At 37.7% G+C, this 20,668-nt stretch overlaps 2 protein-coding genes across 2 annotated transcripts; both read left to right on the forward strand.

The window, feature by feature from the left end:
* The first annotated feature begins 430 nt into the window (after positions 1-430).
* LOC126620110 (glycine-rich domain-containing protein 1) lies at positions 431-5,777 on the forward strand. The gene is made up of 9 exons (XM_050288594.1): positions 431-608; positions 933-1,096; positions 1,359-1,476; positions 1,566-1,820; positions 2,341-2,796; positions 3,367-3,905; positions 4,095-4,293; positions 4,490-4,645; positions 4,728-5,777. Exons 2-9 carry the CDS (start codon positions 939-941, stop codon positions 5,397-5,399), a joined length of 2,553 nt encoding a protein of 850 aa, XP_050144551.1. The 5' UTR covers positions 431-608; positions 933-938; the 3' UTR covers positions 5,400-5,777.
* Positions 5,778-10,714: 4,937 nt separating this feature from the next.
* Positions 10,715-11,761, forward strand: LOC126620470 (uncharacterized). Its single transcript, XM_050288797.1, has 2 exons — positions 10,715-11,031; positions 11,363-11,761. Exons 1-2 carry the CDS (start codon positions 10,779-10,781, stop codon positions 11,620-11,622), a joined length of 513 nt encoding a protein of 170 aa, XP_050144754.1. The 5' UTR covers positions 10,715-10,778; the 3' UTR covers positions 11,623-11,761.
* The last annotated feature ends 8,907 nt before the right edge of the window (positions 11,762-20,668 follow it).

The raw sequence follows: 20,668 nt of genomic DNA on the forward strand, positions 1-20,668 counted from the left end.
AAGTTCCTGTGGTGAAGTCTATTAGAATTTAGACCAAAAATTGAAAGTTTTGTAACTCTCTATTAATTATTATCACGTGAGCCACACATATAAGGCTAAAACAAAACTCTTCGTCAAATGTTGGCGTGTGAAACTTACATGTGAGGCTAACATTATCCTTTTAGCCTCACATGTGAGCCTCATAGGCTAACAATTAACGAATAGTTAGCGAAATTTTCATTTTGGGTCTAAATTTGAACAAACTTCTATCATAGGACATAAATTCTAATTTCTTTAAGGGGCAATTTCCGTTTATCTTATCATCACTACGAGGCCTATCAATCCAATAAAGCAATGTGTGGCTGGTAATTATCTGAACCATAAAGGTTAATTATGTCACTAAAGAATACTTGTACGAATGATTTTCCTACATCGTACTGCTACAACTCCCAAACTCCCTCCTATATTTCTGAGCGATCGATATCCTTCACAGCTTGTAATGGGAAGGCAACCCGAAGCTTCTGGCAATCAGTAAAAGTGCGCGTTAACCATCCGTCATCGGAGAAAATTCAGGCGGCGCAGCCAGCTTTCCGGCGACCTGGTCAAACTTGGATTTCCAATCCATTTCGGTAAATTGCAATCATTCCTTCTCAAATTTTAACTTGAATTGCAATTTACTAGTTGGTAAAGTAGACTACAATTTCGAAGTTTTCTGTTTGGTTGCTGAGAAAATTTGGAAAAGAAAATAGAAATGGATATAGAGACGTTGTCCGAAAGTTTGTGTGCATAAATTGTATGTATGCTTGGTTTTTACAGTGGTTATGCGTTGACTCTGTTTTGAGTTCTTGATTACCAAAAATTTGGAAACTTTTATTGCACTATGAAATCGATATCGAAAAATAGAAGTTGCAGATGTGGAAGGACTGAAAATTTTAGTATGTTTTTGGTTGAAGTTGAAGATGGAGAAGGAACAAGAGATTGAGTGGATCAAAGCTCAGAACATTGGAATAAGCGTGGACCTTGTTGCTGCAGCCAAACAGCAGCTTCAGTTTCTTGCTGCTGTTGATCGGAATCGATATCTCTATGAAGGGCCTGCTCTTGAAAGGGCAATCTATAGGTACAACAAATCCTGCAGATTTTTTGCTTTGTAGCTTTGGTTCAGTTCTTGTGTTTTTGGGTGATTTAGAGTTTAGATTCTTGGCCATTATTAGATCACATTTCTCGGTTTTGTTTTTTTTAGTTTGAATGGTTTGTGTTCTGGTTTCCTATTGTTTTCAATTCGGGGTTTTTGAGATGTATGCTTAGTTTGAGCTTATTGGGTTTGCAATCATATACTTTGTCTGGCCATTTGATCTTTATATGTCAAATTGGAATTACAGGTACAATGCTTGTTGGCTCCCGATGCTTGCCAAACATTCAGAGTCCCAGGTTTCTGAAGGACCTTTGGTTGTACCTCTTGATTGTGAATGGATTTGGCATTGTCACAGGCTAAATCCAGTATGCTTCTCTGGCTGAACTGTTGTAGTTTTGGTTATCTTTAATCGACAGATTGAATTGCTAAGCTTTGCGCTTTGAATATGTTTCAGGTTCAATACAAGATCGACTGTGAGAAACTTTATGGAAAGATCCTTGACAATTATAATGTTTTATCGTCTGTTCAAGACTCTTGTAAAAGGCAAACTGAAGAAACTTGGAATAGTCTGTATCCAGAAGAACCATACGACTTAGACTTAAAGAAGGTGTTCTCAGAGGATATATCTGAAAGATCTGCTCGACTTGAAAAAAGCACCAAATATGATCTGGTTTCAGCTGTTAAAAGACAGAGTCCTTTCTTTTACCAGGTAATATGAGATTGTGGCCAATACATTTGTTAATATACTTATTCTAAGTTATCAAGGGGTCCATCTTTTCTGACTAATTCAGATTCTAGATCACTTTGTATGCAAGTATTTTTGAGAGTTTGGGGGGTTCCGATATAAGGGAACATTGTTGTATCTATAGGATCATCCAGTGTTATCATTAATTTCTCTTGGACTGTTCTTATATGTTTCCATTATGTGGTTATACAAGGAACTCCGTTTTGAGAACTTTGTGTTTGGAATACTTTCTTCTTTATTATTGGTGTTGTGAGGCCATCCATAGATTTCTATGTGGTTACTGGATCCAAGGACAGTTCATATCATATGCCATTACCCGCTTGCATTTTAGGTTTAGTTGCATAACGTATATACAAACACCTACACCTACACCCACAAGTAAATATCAGACCTGCCAGAATGGTTGTCCCCTTTAACATTCCATTGTTCTTTTTTCATTTTCTTTGCTTCTTCTGGCTTATGTGTTTTTCTTTATGTTTGGCAGGTATCCAGACCCCACATGAACCATGATCTATTTATCGAAGGGGCTGTGGCTAGATATAAAGGCTTTCTTCATCTAATCAAGAGAAACAGAGAGAAGTCTGTAAAACGTTTCTGTGTTCCGACATACGATGTTGACCTTATCTGGCATACTCACCAATTGCATCCTGTATCTTATTGTAAAGACCTGAATGAACTAATGGGCAAGGTATTGGAGCATGATGACATGGACTCTGACAGAACTAAAGGGAAGAAACTTGATGTTGGGTTTTCTGGAACTACCAAGCAATGGGAAGAGACCTTTGGTATCAGGTATTGGAAGGCAGGAGCAATGCATAGAGGTAGTGCTCCATGTCCTGTTATGACCACTCCTTACAAGTCTAGCATGATGAGCAAGGATGTAGCTACATCCATCGAGTATCAGAAACTAATTCAGCTTCCAGAGGTTAAATCTGTGGAGGTAGATTTCTTTCAATCAAATGCTTTTTTCCCTTTTATTTTCTTTGCAATAAAGAAATATTATAGAAATGACAGGAAGCGAAGCCCCCAATTTAAACATAGAACTTTTGTTTGGTGAATATAAACATTGAACTTTTGTTCGATGAAAATATAAACATGTAACTTTCTCTACAGCATCTTGCTTGTGGCTCCTCACTTTAATCGTTGACCTCATTAAAGGCAGCTGATGACTTTTGAAGTGCGTTTGTAGGAGTTTAGAAATGTTTCATCATTTCATTCTTCAGATTCATAATGTACGTGTCAAGATTGAATGTTTCTCCTCCAGTGAAAACTTAGAACCAAGATAGTACCTTCAGCAAATGTTGAGCATGCTTTTGAATTCAGACTGTTGATATATAACTAAGCAAAACAGCTGGATTTCATTTCTGTTACACCTCAATTATTTTAAGGCAGTGCACATATAAACGAGTTTCTTGTACTCCTATATAATTAGGGACCTATGCTGCCACGTGCCTGAGCCAATTACACAGCTGTTATTTTTCTTAATATGTTTTTCTATACCTTTTTCCAGGTCCTTTTGGAGTGTGTGGAAGTTAGAAACTTACCAGAAGGGCACAAAGGAAGTCTCTTTGTCACATTTAGTAAGACCCAAAATGATTATTTCTTTAACGCAAAGCGGAGACTGAGTATTTTGTCCGAGTCTGGAGAGAAACAGGTTGCTTGTTTCCAATGTGAACCTACTGGAGAGCTGGTTTTTGAACTGATATCTCATTCACCTTCCCACTTACCAATGATAAGGACCTATAAAACATTAGGTTCTACTTCACTCTCTCTTCAAGACTTTCTGGTCCCACTCTCTAAATTAGATGCAGAAAAATGGTTGGAGGTAGTGCCAAGTTCTGGAACTGTGAACTCAAAACCAATCTACCTTCGTGTTGCCGTGTCATTTACTATTCCAGCCTTGGCTCAACGCACATTCAACATGGTTCGTTCTCGACCATTGTCCAAAAGTTCTTGCTTTTTACCACTTCCTGGGAAGGTAGTAGATGCCAAGAATTTGACTCATGTGATTGATGAAACTGGTACAAAGCTTATCAGCCTGCAAATGAGGTATCAAAGTATATATTTCTTGAGTTGAGACTTTTCATTTTACATGCTGCATTCAGTTTGGAAGGAAAATTATTCATATGTAGCGTTTAAGTATGTCCAGAACAATATATCCTTCTCAACTTGTGAATGTTTTTTCATTTTATGATTTATTCTGAAGCTCTATGCCGGCCTGGATATTTGTATGTACAGGCATCCTGAAAAGGCAAAGGCAAGGGAAAACACCATTCTTGGGAAAGAGGTGATTGGAATCACCAAGTCTGGAAAAATATCTACTCTTGCAAAGTCTGTTGGGACTGGCTGGACTTTGATGGATTCTCACTGGTCCCTTCATCGTGAAAAGAATTCCAATGGAGATGGCCACCTCTTTGTTCTCCACGGAGAGAAGATGGTATGCATCCATGCTCCAGTCACTTCGCATGTTTCCAAATTACATCATACTTATAGATATTTTAGTTCCCCCCCTGCATACATATACGCAGACAGCCTCTTCAACCAGGAAATGAAGAGGGCTGCTTGTATGCAGTACTAGATCTGTCTCCTAAATGCAGTACTAGATCTGTCTCCTAAATTTATCTTTGGTACAGGTCAAAATATTCCACAGAAGAAAGCTGGACTATGAACCTAAACATTGCGACAAACATAAAAGTGAACAAGATTTCATGACCTTGGTTGAATTCTCTGCTGAAAATCCTTATGGCGAAGCAGTGGCATTGCTTGACCTAAAATCCGGATGTGTCCAGGTACTGTATGATCACTTCCCTAGTTCTCTTGCTTTGTCATACTTCGTAAACAATTCCTTAATCTTACTTCAAAAATGAACAGGTAAAGGAAGAATGGATTCTAGTTCTTGGGATCACGCTGGCTTTTATATTATCTGATATGCTGAAGAAGGAAAGATATGACATTTTTGCTGTTAATGCCAAGGAGATGGGCAATGTAGCTGAGGAAATTAATGAGAACCATGACTCCCATGAGGGAGTCAAAACAACCAACTTGACCTCTTCAGGAGTAACCGAGGTTGAGCAGAACAATGGTGTGGCTGAAGGACATGCGCTGATGCTGAAAAAAAGTGGAGGATGCGGTAGTGGCTGTGGAGATGTAACAAGGAGTGAGGCTTCTGCAGGATGTGGCAGTGATTGCGGTGGAGGATGTGGGAGCATGGTGAAGAGTGGTGGCTGTGGCAGTGGTTGTGGTGGTGGCTGTGGAAGCATGCTGAAGAGTGGGGGCTGCGGTGGCTGTGGAGGTAGTGGTGGTTGTGGCGGTGGCTGTGGAAGCATGCTGAAGAGTGGGGGCTGCGGTGGCTGTGGAGGTAGTGGTGGTTGTGGCGGTGGCTGTGGAAGCATACTGAAGAGTGGTGGCTGCGGTGGCTGTGGTGGTTGTGGTGGTGGATGTGGAAGCCTTTTCAAGGGCAGTGAAAACACTTCTGGTAACTCGTGCGCCGAGGAACACCAAAAGGGAACACCCAGTCATGTGAGTGAGGGAGTAGTTGCTTAACGCCCCCTCCCCTGTTCATACTTGCTGTGTGCCCAGTTTCCATCTGTTGTGTGTGATCTTATCTACGATAAATAAAGCTTCATCTTTCTGATCCATCAAGCAGCCCCGATTTGCGAATCAATCGATGCAACTGCGTATATAGAACTCGATTCCTCTGAAGTCTTTTCGTTTATGTTTATCGGAACATGTAAATATAATTAAGGTTGAATATCATAATTCAGCCTTGAACTCTCCTCAATTGTATTTGGCATTTACATACCCCTGAATATAATTCAGGTTGAATATATTATAGTATGAAGCTTTTAATGTAATTGTGTTGAATATTGTGGAGCCAAAAAGTGATTCGCCAATAGAAATATCCAAAGCTGCGTTGATCCATTTGTACAAGTGCGTCCTTGCCTCATTCGCCTGCATAATAACTATTGTCAATTTCTTCTTAGGGAGCATTTTTTTTAAATTTCTTTTTTAAGATTAAGTACGAATAATCAACTTACTTTGTCTCATTTCAAATTAGTTTTCACATTTTCAAACATTTCAAAAAACTTAATGTTTTGAAAATTGAACATCTGTTAAGTCATCATTGTTAAGAGATGATATTATTAGCGTTCAATGATTTTGTGGATCATAGTAGCCATCTTTAGTACTTATAAGATAACTTCCCTCTCGGTCACACAAAAAATATAGGAAGAGTTGTAGTACAAGTTTTAATTAAGGCTATTTTTGTCACAGCCCGTCCCGAATTATTTTATTGTCAGTGTGAAATGTCTATTTTGCCCTTGGACGTTGAGGTGTGTTATGTGTGACATGCTTTTAGAGGTGGACCAATATATTAAGTTCCTAAGTTTTTGGACCCAATTAGAACTTAAACTTTTGTTTGTTTTGGTTGGTAGCCCAAACTAGGACCACACTCACACCCAATCAACCTATTGACTCTTTCTCTCTTCTCCCTCTCTCGGACTTCTTTCCATTTCCGTACAATTGTACGGACAAACTTCAAACCTTCACTTCCAGTCACTGATCAAGGCTATGAAGGTGGTCTTCGTGTTCTTTGTGAGCTCAGGAGCTCATCCATAACCTTAGTTGGACGTGAAACCTTCGAAAACCAGAGAACCCCGATCGTAAGCACTGTTCATGCAGTTGTAAATGTGGATCTTTCAACAAGTTTTAAGGTCATAGGAAGCCTTAAAACATCTTCACGAAGCTCGGGGAGTAACTTTGGAATGATTTGGACGTCAAGAGGCTCGGGTTCGACGAGTTGCAGAGGTGGCCAGATTATCGTGCCTTTTTCCGGCAAGATCCCGTGGATTTTAGGGATTAAAATTGGTAAGGTTTTGTTCTACTCGTTGTAAGCTTCATTTTGGTTTAAGTTTCATGAATTTTGGTTGAGAAATGAAGAATATATGAAGTTTAGAAACTTTTCCCAGTTTCTGGCAAAGGTGACGAAATCCAGTGACTCGCCGGAGAAGAAGACGAATATTCCGTCAACTTTGACAGAATATTTCTAACGATGATTAATGGCGTCAGGTATAATTAACGGTATATGCTTATATTTAATGGAATATTCCCTAACGCCGTTAGGGAATCCTTTTGGTGTGCTAGGCACGTGCCTGCACGTGAGCCGTGCGTCTGGCCGTGCCTTGGTCGGCTCGTGAAGGCGCATGGGTGTTCGGAAATTTTTTCTAAAAATATGGGGATGTTCGTGGTGTTGAGTAGATCACGTTGGTATATTCAAACACCCTATTTGAGCATTGTATGATAAGTTATTTCCTAATTTTGTATATGTGCTTTAAATAATGTTTATTCAGTTATTTCGCATATAGGTGAGACCTATCTTGAGGACAAGCGCCATCAATCGAGGCTCGGGGGCTACGACCCTTTGACATATCAGTGAGTGGGCTTTTGGTTTTCCGTATATACCTATATACTTGAGATTTTTCCCAGAAAATGAATTTGAATTATTATACGTTTTGAAATGCTATGGAAAGTATCTGCCTATTTTATTTATGCATTAGTAGTTGCATATATTTATGATTGGTGTTACGGATGCACAGGTAAGTGTCAGGTAAGTTCATAAATTAAAGATATGAGATTACTTCAGTTATGCGAGATATGATGTGATATATTGAGAGCTCATAAACATGCACCCCGGTGGTAGTGCTCCCGCCCAAAGTTAGGGCACAATCCTTCACGTGATGTTCACTTCCCACACCATATGCTCACCTTGGATTCAAGTTAGGTGCACAGGCTTGTCGTACAGACCACTTTAGGTGGTTCCGACTCGTAGATGACTCGCGATCATTCGCACAGCCTTCACGTGATCGTAGCACTAGAGCATATTTATTTTACACATAGTCTTGTCGTACATACCACTTTAGGTGGTTCCGACTCATGTGCATGATTTGATATGATTGAGATTGGTTATGAGCTATATACTCAGCCATGCAAGTAACTTTAGTTGGATCCGGCTGATATGATATTTGACATTGATATATTTAGTTGGATTACTTATGGCATTTCATTAAGATACTTTGGCATGATATATTTTTATGGGTTTTCATCCTGAGCATGATTTCTATTATTATATATATATATATATATTTTTTTTTTTTTTGGAAATTATACAGGTTTTACAGCGAGGGGTTAAAACTTTTGAGAAATGAAATGATTTTGGAAAAGCTTTGTTTTTACCCACTCACACTTTCTGGTTTTGCACTCCTCCAGGTTTTAGGTAGAAGTGCTTTGGTGGCTCACGGGGATTTCGACGGTGGTTCTGACAGAACATCATAAATGTAGGATCACCTTTAGGTGTTGTATAATTAGTACTTGTTCTGCCTGAGTGCACTTAGGCTATTTATGCTCTGATTGTATATTTCACAATTAATCTCGCACTTGCACCTTATCTTATCTAGTATTCTAGTTGATTTGGCTTTTGTTTATTCATAATTCCTTATATCTCTATTGCCACATGGCTACGTCACCCTCACGTGACGGCTAGCATGCCCTGATTTAGGTCAGGATGTGTCAATTTTAATTTTATATCATGAAAAGAAAAAAAAAATCATCTAACATTTAATCTAATCTTATTAATTCACTTAAATTTTAACACGTGCTATATTCATGCTAAAATTACTCGTCATAGAGTTAATACACAGTAGCCATATAATGCACAAAATACAGTATTACAATTACAATTATTTTGGAACTAACATTGTGTGTGATGTCATTGTCATGTCACACAATAATATAACATACTTCGTTGCTTTCTAACTACGCTTAACTTTTGATATGACCCTTGTGATATCCTTTTTGCTTTTTGATAGTCATTTTGAATTAACTGGTCAAATATAACTTTTATATGATAAAATAATATTACATCGTGATATTAAAAAGAAGGGAATTTTAACGAAAAGCATCCGGTACTGTTTACTTTAACGAAAAACCACATTTTTACACTAAAAAGTCAATTATGGTACTATTCACTTTACCCTTTATTTTGTCCTTATCATTAAAACTCAAAGTTTTCAAGCCCTTTTCATTAGTTTTCCTTAAAAAGAATGACTCCTCAGTCTAAAACGTATGATTTTGTATAATGAATAATATTTAGCTACTTAAAGATGAGTAGAGACTCATACTCAAAATTTCTTAAAATTATTTGTTGTCAATTTATAAAACCTCGTGTTTTATAATCAGAACCGTTCATATTATAAATCACCCTATAAAGATCGCATTTGTAAAAAATCAATTAAAACTAAAGTCGTTTAATCATCAAATTGTTTAAAAACAAATGAACGGTATTGGTAAAAGTATTACACACCATCTATGTATTTGCTATAATAGATTGACTAAACGACCTTAGTTTTAATTTTTTTTATTTTTGCAGAGATGAATCTTTACAGTGTGATTCATAGTATGAACAATTCTGATCATAAGTACAAAGCTATGTGTTTAAAACACTAAAAATTTGAGTAGAAATTATTACTCATTTTTGAGTAATCAAGTATTGTTCTTGTTTAATTTGTGGATGTCATCAGTACGTCAACAAACGTAAGACATTCTGTTTCTCTCAGCATGACACATTCCACAACTTTGGGGTAGCCAGTCTTACTCGTTTTCCTCCCATCTAGTAGTTCGGTTAAAATCGCAATGGCCGAAATTTTATTTTCCCATTTTCAACCAACTTTCAAACTCAAAACAAATGGTTGACCCTCCTTTCGGTTGTTAGAGACAAAATCCCTCCAATCAAGTCAACCCATTGGCTCCCTTACCATTCATTTTTGGAAAAATATCGATTATGTTAGCTTCCTTTATTTGTTTGGAATACGTTTTCTTTTTCTACAAACGATAGAATAATTACACTAGTTTTATCTAAGTTACTAAGAGGAGTTTTATCTAAATTAATGAGAGGCGAATTCGAACTTGGGTGCAGAGAGAGATAGCACACTACTCTAGCCAACTTGGCTAAATCAATGTCTGATTTTTCTTAGTTTGTTGGGTTCTTGCTTCAGTGTTATTTCATAACTTCATTAGGAAACTAGAGAAGCAAATTTGTGATTCTAACATTTTACCTTTTTTTTTTTTTTTTTGCACTTAATTATTCTTTAGAAAACCAGAGGGCCGAAGTTCGTATTTACACTATATATAAGAAAATTCTTTTTGTCGACTAATTAAAGAGGGAAACCTAACTAAAGGGATACAAATGAGAAAGAAACACATTATCTAAGAGCCCTCAATAAGACTTTGGAGGTTGTCACTATTTTACTATTTATTAAAAGTGGACGCTTAACAAACTTATGTTTAGCCAATTTGATTAGAGTAGTGTCATTTTCTCTTTTGTATTCAACTATGAATCATTTTTTGCACTGTTTATACTAAATTAATTTGAATATCGTTCAAATCAAATAGAAAAAATGAATACGTCTAATTCTCTTGGTAAAATGCGTCATCTCTACATCCATAATTTTATTCTTACCTTGTGCTACACTTGAGTCTAAAGACTTATTTGTTATAAAGCAGAAATTAGGACCTCCAAAGAAACCAAGTATTAACTCTGGCCATTAAGAAAATATAAATCTAATTTTGACATATATACCAAACAGGTGACGCATGTAATTCATGTTAATAGAAAGACATTAAGTGGAAGACTAACTTAAGGGGACTTAAACTTAATTAGGAGTAGCATTATAATTTTACAACATTTCCTTTCCTTGTCTTACCCACCAATGTTGAAAAGGTTTCAATTTGGCCGGTTTGCACTACTTAATTGGCTTATAAAAGAACCCGCATTACTAATTATGCATTCACCACAATCTCAAGTTTCATACCCCTCATCCCTAAATTTCACCACTCCATTCCTTGAGTTTTTGCATCTGATAGAAAATAATGGGTTCCAGTTTTGCACAGATTACATTAGCAATGGTGATAATTGCTTCGATGCTGGCAGTTAGCACAGCCAACAAAGACTGGCAATATGGTAATTACACTGGCTCGGGGTTCAAAAATGGCTCATACCACCTCAATAAGACCAAAGGACCCAACAAGATCGTAGTTGGTGGTTCGGAAAATTGGCATTTCGGATTTAACTACACAGATTGGGCATTGAAGAATGGTCCAATTTACATCAAGGATACTCTAGGTGAGTTCTCAAAATTGTTGTACATTTCCCCCCTTAAATTGTTGTTTGCAAAGATGTCACTTATTTAGCTTCTCTAGTCTTTGCCATTTAGTGCTACGATCTAGTAGCATCTTTCTTCACTTGTAAATAAGAGGTTTTAAGTCTAGAATATAATTCCTGTTGTAAATTATATATCAACAATTTGGTAACATGATGTGTCAAACGGTTGATCTATAACAACAAAACTTTCATCGAGTCTCCGCAATTTGTTTCGATATGAGCAATGCTTTTTCCTTTGTAAATAGAAGTGAACAAGTATTTACATGATAAATGGTGTTTTGGATGTTTGCAGTTTTCAAGTATGAACCACCAAGCAACACCATACGTCCTCACAGCGTATACTTGTTCCAAGACTTTCAGAGCTTCTGGAACTGTAACTTGAGTCGAGCAAGAATGGTGGGAAATCAGACACAAGGAGGCGGAGACGGCTTTGAGTTTGTGTTAAAGAGGTGGCGGCCTTACTACTTCGCTTGCGGTGAACATGATGGTTTACATTGTAAGGACGGGCTTATGAGGTTCCCCGTCTTCCCAGTGTTTCGCGGCTGGCATTAATGATCAATTGGTGCTGAAAGACAATGAACACAACACACTTTATATTCATAATCAATTATTTTTAAGCAAATAATAAGACTTGGTATGCAAGTTTTTGAGAGACTATATTTGATAAGTTCAGCAGTCACATTGGTATTGATATGTCCTGTATTTAATTTTTGTTCTTTGTAGTGATGTTTTACTTTTGAGTAATGTTACAGAGACTTAATTTGGAGACTAAATTTTGAAAATCAAAGGACATGAAAGTTAATGATTAGTTTATTATTTAAGTCTTGAAAGACATGCTCATTTCTATTGGTGACATATCATTTAGTTTGCAGTTTTAGTTTCCAAATTTAATTTCCCTAGCATTACTCTTTACTTTTTAACCAAAAAATTTGAATAATATTTTTGGAATTGAAATTGAAGGTTAATGATATTGTTGTACTAATTAAAGCTTACATTGCCTTTTCAAAAAATTAAAAAAAAATGGAAATTTAAGTGCCTATCTCTAGTGATGATATTACTTCGATTGAAACTTGTATCTTTTCAACTTTTGATCAAGTCTTTTGACTTCTTTTCACATCAGTATTTTAGTTGCCAACTCAACATTTTATATTATTTTGTTATAACTAGATGAAGCTCACCTATTGTGTGTGTAAATATAAAAGTTAAAAAAAACTATAATATGGAAAGGAGAGAAGTTAGAGAGAAATGTGAGTGTAAGAGAGAGAGAGAGAGAGAGAGAGAGAGAGAGAATGTGGTTTAAAAAAAAAAAATTAAAGATGCTATGATGATATGTAGATGAGATTTCAAAAAAAAAAAAAAAAAAAGAAGCAAAATTTGGTATATGCAAAATTACATTATTGCCTGTTAACAAGGCACTTTTAGGCCCATATAATGGTGTAGGCCCGAAAAGAAGTCATGAAAAGCCCAAAAAAGTTCAAGAAGCCCAAGGCTAAATAAGCTTAGAAAAGAATGATCCCGCGTGCTAAAGTCGATCGCTTATAACCCCAGTTCGACCAAGATAAGTAAAGAACTTTTCAATCACTAGGGGCACGTGGGAGGCTGACAGCTTTATGACACAAGTCTCTTGGGGCAAGTCTGGCAGAGGACAATCAGCCCACAAGATGGAACATAAATGTGCTCAGAGCAGCACTCGGAGAGACAGGGTAAGATAACCAAGGCCGAGGGAGATGCTCGGCTCGCACCATTCTGAAAAGGCACACCTTCTCGACTGAACACTTGCCACTTCATTGTTGAATACCTTGTTGATAGGAAAAAAAGTTTTAGTATGCTACTCTATGTAGGTGGTGCATTAAATGTCAAGTTGTGAAGATCTAAGGGTCCTATATTTTAATTTGTTAACCTGCAAATTTTGAGCGTTAATTGTTTGTCTTCGTGTGTAAAAACGCATACAAAATGGTATGCATCCATGCTCCAGTCACTTCGCATGTTTCCGAATTGCATCATATATAATTATCTATATTTTTAGTTCCCCTCCCCTCTTTGCATAATATACGCAGACGGCCTCTTCAACTACGAAATGAAGAGGGCTGCTTGCATGTAGCACTAGATTATGTCTCCTAAATTTATCTCTTGGTATAGGTCAAAATATTTCGTGGAAGAATGCTGGACTATGAACCTAAACATTGCGACAAACATAAAAATGAACAAGATTTCATGACCTTGGTTTGAATTCTCTGCTAAAGATCCTTATGGCAAAGCAATGGCATTGCTTGACCTAAAATCCGGATATGTCCGGGTATTGACTATTGTGTGCACTTCCCTAGTTCTCTCGTTTTGTCATATTTCGTAAACAATTCCTTTATCTTACCAAAAAAATGAACAGGTAAAAGAAGAATGGATTTTAGGTTTAATACAAATAACCACCTTACCTCGTCTGATTTCAAATTGGTTTCAACCTTTTAAAACATTTGATAAGACTACATAACATTTTGAAAATTAGACTTCTATTAGATCAACAGCGTTAAGTGATGATATTATTGGCGTTCAGTGACAACGTGGACACCTAGTAGCCACCTAGTATAATAAGAGATGCATAGAGATGTAGATAATTTCCTTCTTGGTCACACAAGAAATATAGGAAGAGTGGTAGTATAAGTAAGTTTACTAATAATTTTATCCAAGTACTGTGTACGAAACTCCTCCTACCTCTCTTAAATTACTATAATAGTTTCGAACTCTCTCTCTCCGCTTAATATTGATAATTTTTTTATATATAAAAAGTTAATTAAGACTATTTTAATTTTATATCTTGAAAGAGAAAAAAGAACTAAAAATAACACCATCTAACATTTAATATAGTCTTACTAATTCACTCCAATTTAACATGTGTTACTTTCACGCTAAAAATTACTTGTCAAAGAGTTAATACATGAAAGCCATATAATGCACCAAAAACCTTATTACAATAATTTTGGAACTAATGTTGTTTTTTTTATGATGTCATCGTTGTGTCGCACAATATTATAGCATACTTCAATGCTCTTGAAAGATGTTCGTGATCTCCCTTTGATTTTTGATAGTCATTTTGACTCAACTGTTCGAATAATGACATTTATACAATAAAATAATGTTAAGTCGTGATATAAGAAGAATAACTCATTATTCTAAAAACGTATGGTTTTATCTAATTTGTTGATGTCATGAGTTGTTAGAGTAAATGTAGAAATATAGAGAATAATCCGAATGAGAGGTACGACTTGAATCGTTTCCTTAAAGTGTTATTTGCCCACACTCGAATGAATTTGTTAAAGGGTTCTTGGCAAATCACTTACAAGATACAATAAAGTATGGAATATTCGATTAGCAAAACCGAATTGTATTCCCTTAAAAATAACTAGAAAGAAATTGTATGAATGTGATGAAGAGCGAAAAGAGAGCAAAGAAATTATGTAGACAACAAATTTCTGAATTGTATGTGAAACATTATGCCACAATATGTATTTATAGGCATTAAAGCACCCGTTCATCGAGTCGTTTCATTTTAGTTGAAGATATATAACTCTTCTTAATAGTGTTGACCCAAAAGACATGTCTTCTATTTAGAATTTTCAGAAAATAAATATTGATTATTTATATCTTTTAATTTTACTCATACAATTTGAGTAAGCATCATGTCTTTTAACCAAAGTTGCAACCGTTCAACAAAATATACAAAGTTGAATGAAACCCAACATTTTGTAAGGAGTTGCCGACTGTACACATGATGCGCACTGCAGCACCACACACATGCTGCACAATGCAGCACCAATCACATATAATATATATATATATATATATATATATATATTCTTGAAATATTCAACACGAGTATGTCAACAAACGTATGACATTCGGTTTTCCCCTCAACCATGACACATTCCACAACTTTTAGGTCGCCCTTTTTATTACTTGTTTTCCTCCACTCTAGCAGTTCGGTTAAAATTGCAATGCCCAAAATTTTATTTTTCCATTTTCAACTAACTTTCAAACTCAAAGCAAATGGTTGACCCTCTTTTCGGTTGTTAAAGAAAAATACAATCAAGTCAAACCATTGGCTAAGTCCATGTCGTATTTTTATCAGTTTGTTGGTTCTTGCTTCCACAGTGTTATTTCATAACTTTATTAGGAAACTAGAGAAACGAATTTGTGATTCTAACATTTTATCTTTTTATTGTACACTTAATTTTTTTTTCTTTTTTTCTTTTTTGGAGAAAAAAAGATAGTGATTTATTCATCAAAAATCAAGAAAGCATACAGTCTTGTAGAAGAACCTCCGACAATGAATATGGAGGTTCCTCAAACCAACAAGAATTGAAATTAGAAGACAAGGCCAACTTGGTGCGCCGCAACATTTGATCGACAAACATGACAAACCTTAGATTCAACAAAGACTCTCAGACCCTCTCTGATATCCTCAACCAAGAGATCAGTAGGCGAGAAGCCCTTCTACAAGCTACCAATGTCTTGAACCACCTGTAGGGTGTCACACTCCAAAACGACTGTTGCCAGTGCCGCTGCACAACCCATAGAATCCCATCCCGAGCAGCCATAAGTTCAACCATGTTGAGGTTAGTCACGTGTGGTATTTTTCGGACGAAACCTCCTACATAGCTATCGACTTCGTCACAAAAAACTACACCAACACCCCCCAAATTCGCAGTAGAACAAAAAGACCCATCAACGTTTGTTTTTACCTATCCGGAGGGGGGAAGACACCAGCGGGATGGCGAGTGCAAAGGTTTGGGAGGAACAGCAGGTTGGGCTTTGAGGAAATTGTGCAAAAAAAAAAAGATTGGCCATATAGCCTACCAAAGCAGGGTTCTCAAGTTTATCCTCCCATATTAACGTGTTTTTGGCCCGCCAAATTGAGCGAATGAGCACCAAAAACATATTGCATTGATCGGTAGAAAGCGAGGTCACACAATAATAGGAACCACTCACAAAATTGGGTTGAGACGCCATGAGGGACAACAAGGTTCAAGTTGGCAACAAGGTAGATAGAGTGGGAGAAAGGACAAGAATTAAACACATGTAGCACTGACTCCGAAGAGAAATTGCAGAAAAGACATGTGTTGTCCACCGCCACCCCTTTGGTTAACAGCGCCGAACGGGTAGAGAATATATTATGGCAAGCTCTCCAAATGCACATCTTGATTTTACCCCGAACCTTAGCTTTCCAGATGCAATTCCATATCGGACCTGTGGGAATACTTGCAGACGATGTGGATGGTGAATCCCACATACCATAGGCAACTTTGTAGGCACTCTTAACCGAAAAAACACCTTTGGAATCATAGTGGCACATTAATATATCCGGGGGAAGCCTTCCGCTTAACGGAATACAAAGAGCTAAAGCTGGCTCGCCTGGAGGAAATAAAGCATTGATCAGATCTACCTTCCATGTGGGTTGTGAAGGAGCCGCCACCTTTGCTTAGCTAAAAGAGCAAGGTTGAAATCATAGAGGGAACAGAAGCCGAGCCCACCCTCATCTTTTGGACGGCACAAGTTTTCCCATGAAAGCCAATGAATTCTCGTTGTGCCCCCTACCAAAACCAACATAGAATGCGCTGTAGATCATCGTAAAACGTCTTGGGCAACAGAAAACAATTCATTGTATTGATCCGGGAGGGATTGTTTGATCATTTTGATGAGAACCTTTTTCCTGGCTACGCTAAGAAGTTTATCCTTCCAGCATTTGAGCTTCTTCCATAACTAGTCTTTGATGTGGGCAAAACACTCAGAACGTCGACAACCAAGAACCAGCGGTAACCCCAAGTAACGATCTTGAACGTCTACACGAGTGACCCCCAGGAAAGTAGCAAGTTGGTTTTAGATTGCGCGCCTAATCTTAGGGCTGAAAGAAACTGCATTTTTCTAAAAATTGATGCATTGCCTTGAAGCCATTTCATAATAATGGAGGATTTCTTGCAAGTGCCAACATTCTTGAAAAGAAGCTTGGAGAAACAGAAGATTGTTGTTGGCAAATAATAAGTGTGAAATGCTAAGGGCCCCACGACCAATGAAGACACCGTGAATATGTCTATCACGGTAAAACCTAGCTAGTAGACTGGTCAGTCCTTCCGCACATAATAGAAGGAGTTAAGGGGACATAAGATCTCCCTGTCGAAGCCTTTGGGAGGGAGTTACATAACCGGTGGTCTCGCCATTGACAAAGAAAGAATAAGAAACTGAGCAGACACAATTCATAATAATCTCAACCCAAGCCAAGTTGAAACCTAACTTAATCATCATCCCATGCAGAAAGGTCCACTCAACCCTTTCATATGCTCTGCTCACATCAAGCTTTAAGGCCATATATCCCCGTTTACCCCTCCGGAGATTATGCAAATAATGGCCCACTTCAGAGGCGATAAGGGAGTTGTTTGAAATCACTTGCCCAGGCACAAAAGCACATTGTTGAGACAAAATAACAAAATCAAGAACCTTTTTCATTCTGTTAACAATCACCTTAGCTCCAATTTTATACAGGACATTGCAAAGCGCTATTGGACGAAGTTGAGTCATGTTTTGAGGATTCGTGGTTGTTTGAAATCACTTGCCCAGGCACAAAAGCACCTTGTTGAGACGAAATAACAAAATCAAGAACCTTTTTCAATCTGTTAACAATCACCTTAGCTCCAATTTTATACAGGACATTGCAAAGCGCTATTGGACGAAGTTGAGTCATGTTTTGAGGATTCGTGGTTTTGGGAATAAAGGCACCAGCATGTAGTTGAGTTGTTGTAAGATACATCCCGTGGACAGAAATGACCAAACAACACAGGTGACATCAGAGCCAACTATGCTCCAAAATTTCTGGAAAAAAAATAGGGGGTATTCCGTCCGAGCCAGAGGCTGTGTGGGGATCCATTTGAAAAAGGGCATCTTTAATTTCTTCATCTGAATAAGGAGCAAGTAATACTTGATTCATCTCTGGGGTAACTCATTAAAGGAAAAGATTTAAGAGAAATAGTCCACCACCACTTGCTAAATATCCTCTAAACTTGTATTCCAGATCCCCACTCACATCAAAAAGACATTTGATGTAGTTTTTTTTACGCCGGTTAGAGGCTTTCTAATGAAAGTATTTTGTGTTCCTATCCCCATCGCGAAGCCAAGCAACCTTAGACCGTTGACGCCAGTGAGCTTTCTCTTGGGAGAGCAGAGACTCGAGCTTACCATGAAGGGTGCTTCCAAGTTCCCACTCTGAAGATGCAGACAGAAATTGAAATAACACCCGCATTTTCTCTCGAATCGCAGAGATTTCCCCATTAACCGAAGCAAAATAGTAATTCCATTTTAGTAGCTCAAACCTAGTTGCTTTGATTTTCTCACAGGCACGAAAATAGGGGGTGCCAAAGAACTCTTTAGACCATTATGCGGAGACCACTTGTGAATAATCCTCCCGTTGGAGCCACGCTTCTTCAAGGCGAAATTATTTGTGCTTTTGACGAACCTGTGATGGGCCTTGCCGCACTTTAAGGAGGATGATGATGTGGTTCTAAGTCAATGAAGCAAGATGGATAACTTTTAAATAATTGAATGGTGGTCGCCAATCCGGAGAAATAAGACAACAATCTAAACGACATTTCGTAATCAAGTTCGCCCAAGTGAAGGAGTCACCCTCAAAACTCAAGTCTAACAGGTTGCAATGTCAAACCACGTCCCTAAAACCTTGCATTTAGGAAGAGCTGCACACCCTGCCTCCAAATTTCTCAAAGGCCAGTATCACCTTATTAAAATCCCCAAGAATAAGCCAGGGTAATGAGCTCGCAGTACTCAGAGACTGAATGAGATCCCAAGATTTGTATCTTTCTGTAGTGGCTATAAAACCATAAAAACCAGTAATCCTCAATTGACAAACATCATCAACCATACCAATTTCAACATCAATATGATGCACATAAGAGGGCAAAGCTAAGTGAGGGATCTCCTCTGACCAAAATAATGCAAGACTGGCTGAATTACCAGAACTAGAAACAGAAAACATACAAACATATCTTCTTGTCGCACTTAGTTTCACAGAAAAAGAGAAGTTGAGAAACCTGTTGGGAAATGAGAATTTCCAGAGCTTGAACTACCAAGTCGTTCCTCAAACTACGGCAGTTCTAGGTGACCTAGTTCATGGCGATTAGCGGGGCTGCCCAACCGTAGCCATCATCGATGTAGTTGAAGCATAGGTAGAGGGTCATAAGATGCAGCTTCGTTTGGCTTGCGCCAAATCCTCAACCAACAAAGGATCACCATCACGTTTGTTGACAAATAGGGGGGACATAGAGAAAGACAGTCGCTAGTTAGAACCACGGCACTAGGGGTTTGAGGCTCTCGCCATAGGAGTCCTGTGATGTAATTTCTGTTGTAAATTATATATCAACAATTTGGTAACATAATGTGTCAAACAGTCGATCTCTAGCAATGAAAACTTTCATCAAGTCTCCGCAATTACATGATAAATGATGTTTTGGGTGTTTGTAGTTTTCAAGTATGAACCACCAAGCGACATCATACGTTTTCATAACGTGTATTTGTTCCAAGACTTTCAGAGCTTCTTGAACTGTGACTTGAGTCGAGTAAGAATGGTGGGAAATCAGACACAAAGAAACGGAGATGACTTTGAGTAAGGCGGCAACCTTCCTACTTCATTTGAGGTGAACATGATGGTTTATATTGTAAGGACGGGCTTATGAGGTTCCCCGTCTTCCCAATGTTTCACCGCTGGCATTCATGATCAATTGGTGTTGAAAGACATTATTAAGTCAATGAACGCAACACACTACTTTATATTCATAATTAATTATTTTTAAGCAAATAACAAGACTTGCACTACAATAGAACTGGTCTTTTGCGGCGCACAAAGGGCGCTGTAAACGGTTATTCACGGTGTGAGCCCTTAAGCAGTAAAAACCCCTATCGTAAAAGATGTTTTGTCAAATACGACGTTCTATAGTAGCCGTGAATAATTTAGGCAAAACACGTCGTAAATGCTCTGTAAGGTGTGCCTTGTGCGCCTTAATTGGTATTAGATACGGCGTTAATGAAGTGTCGTAAATGCTCTTTGAGGCATGCCTTGCGAGCCTTAATTGGTATTAGATACGGCGTTAATGAAGTGTTGTAATACTACGAAAACAATTAGGGCATACCTGTGTGCCATAATTTATATTTGATATTGTTGATGCACAAAATCAGCGAAGACTTTGGTACAACAGAAAGTGTCAGGTTTTGTGACCTTCGCTTGGTTGCTTCGGTCACTAGTGAGGATAAGTACGTAAATGAATAGAGACAGAGAAGCAAACACAGGATGTACGTGGTTCACCCAGATTGGCTACGTCCACGGAGTAGAGGAGTTCTTATTAGTAGTGAAGGGCTTACACAAGTACAAAGGATCAAGCTCTCAATTTAGTGAGTTCTTGTGAATGATTTAACACAAATGGCATTAGCCAATATTGTGGGGGAATGACCCCTATTTATAGAAAAACTTGTAGCTTTGTCACATTGACATGTGTCATGTTATGATTGGTTCTTGATGTCGACACGTGCTGCGCTCTGATTGGCTTCTAAT

The sequence above is a fragment of the Malus sylvestris genome, chromosome 1 (assembly GCF_916048215.2).
Source record: "Malus sylvestris chromosome 1, drMalSylv7.2, whole genome shotgun sequence".
Classification (NCBI taxonomy): Eukaryota; Viridiplantae; Streptophyta; class Magnoliopsida; order Rosales; family Rosaceae; genus Malus; species Malus sylvestris.

Coding starts and splice junctions, on each gene's coding strand:
- LOC126620110 (XM_050288594.1), top strand. CDS start 939: ATGGAGAAGGAACAAGAGATTGAGTGGATCAAAGCTCAGAACATTGGA. Junction 1,097..1,358: donor CTTGAAAGGGCAATCTATAG/GTACAACAAATC, acceptor TTGGAATTACAG/GTACAATGCTTGTTGGCTCC. Junction 2,797..3,366: donor CAGAGGTTAAATCTGTGGAG/GTAGATTTCTTT, acceptor ACCTTTTTCCAG/GTCCTTTTGGAGTGTGTGGA.
- LOC126620470 (XM_050288797.1), top strand. CDS start 10,779: ATGGGTTCCAGTTTTGCACAGATTACATTAGCAATGGTGATAATTGCT. Junction 11,032..11,362: donor TTACATCAAGGATACTCTAG/GTGAGTTCTCAA, acceptor GGATGTTTGCAG/TTTTCAAGTATGAACCACCA.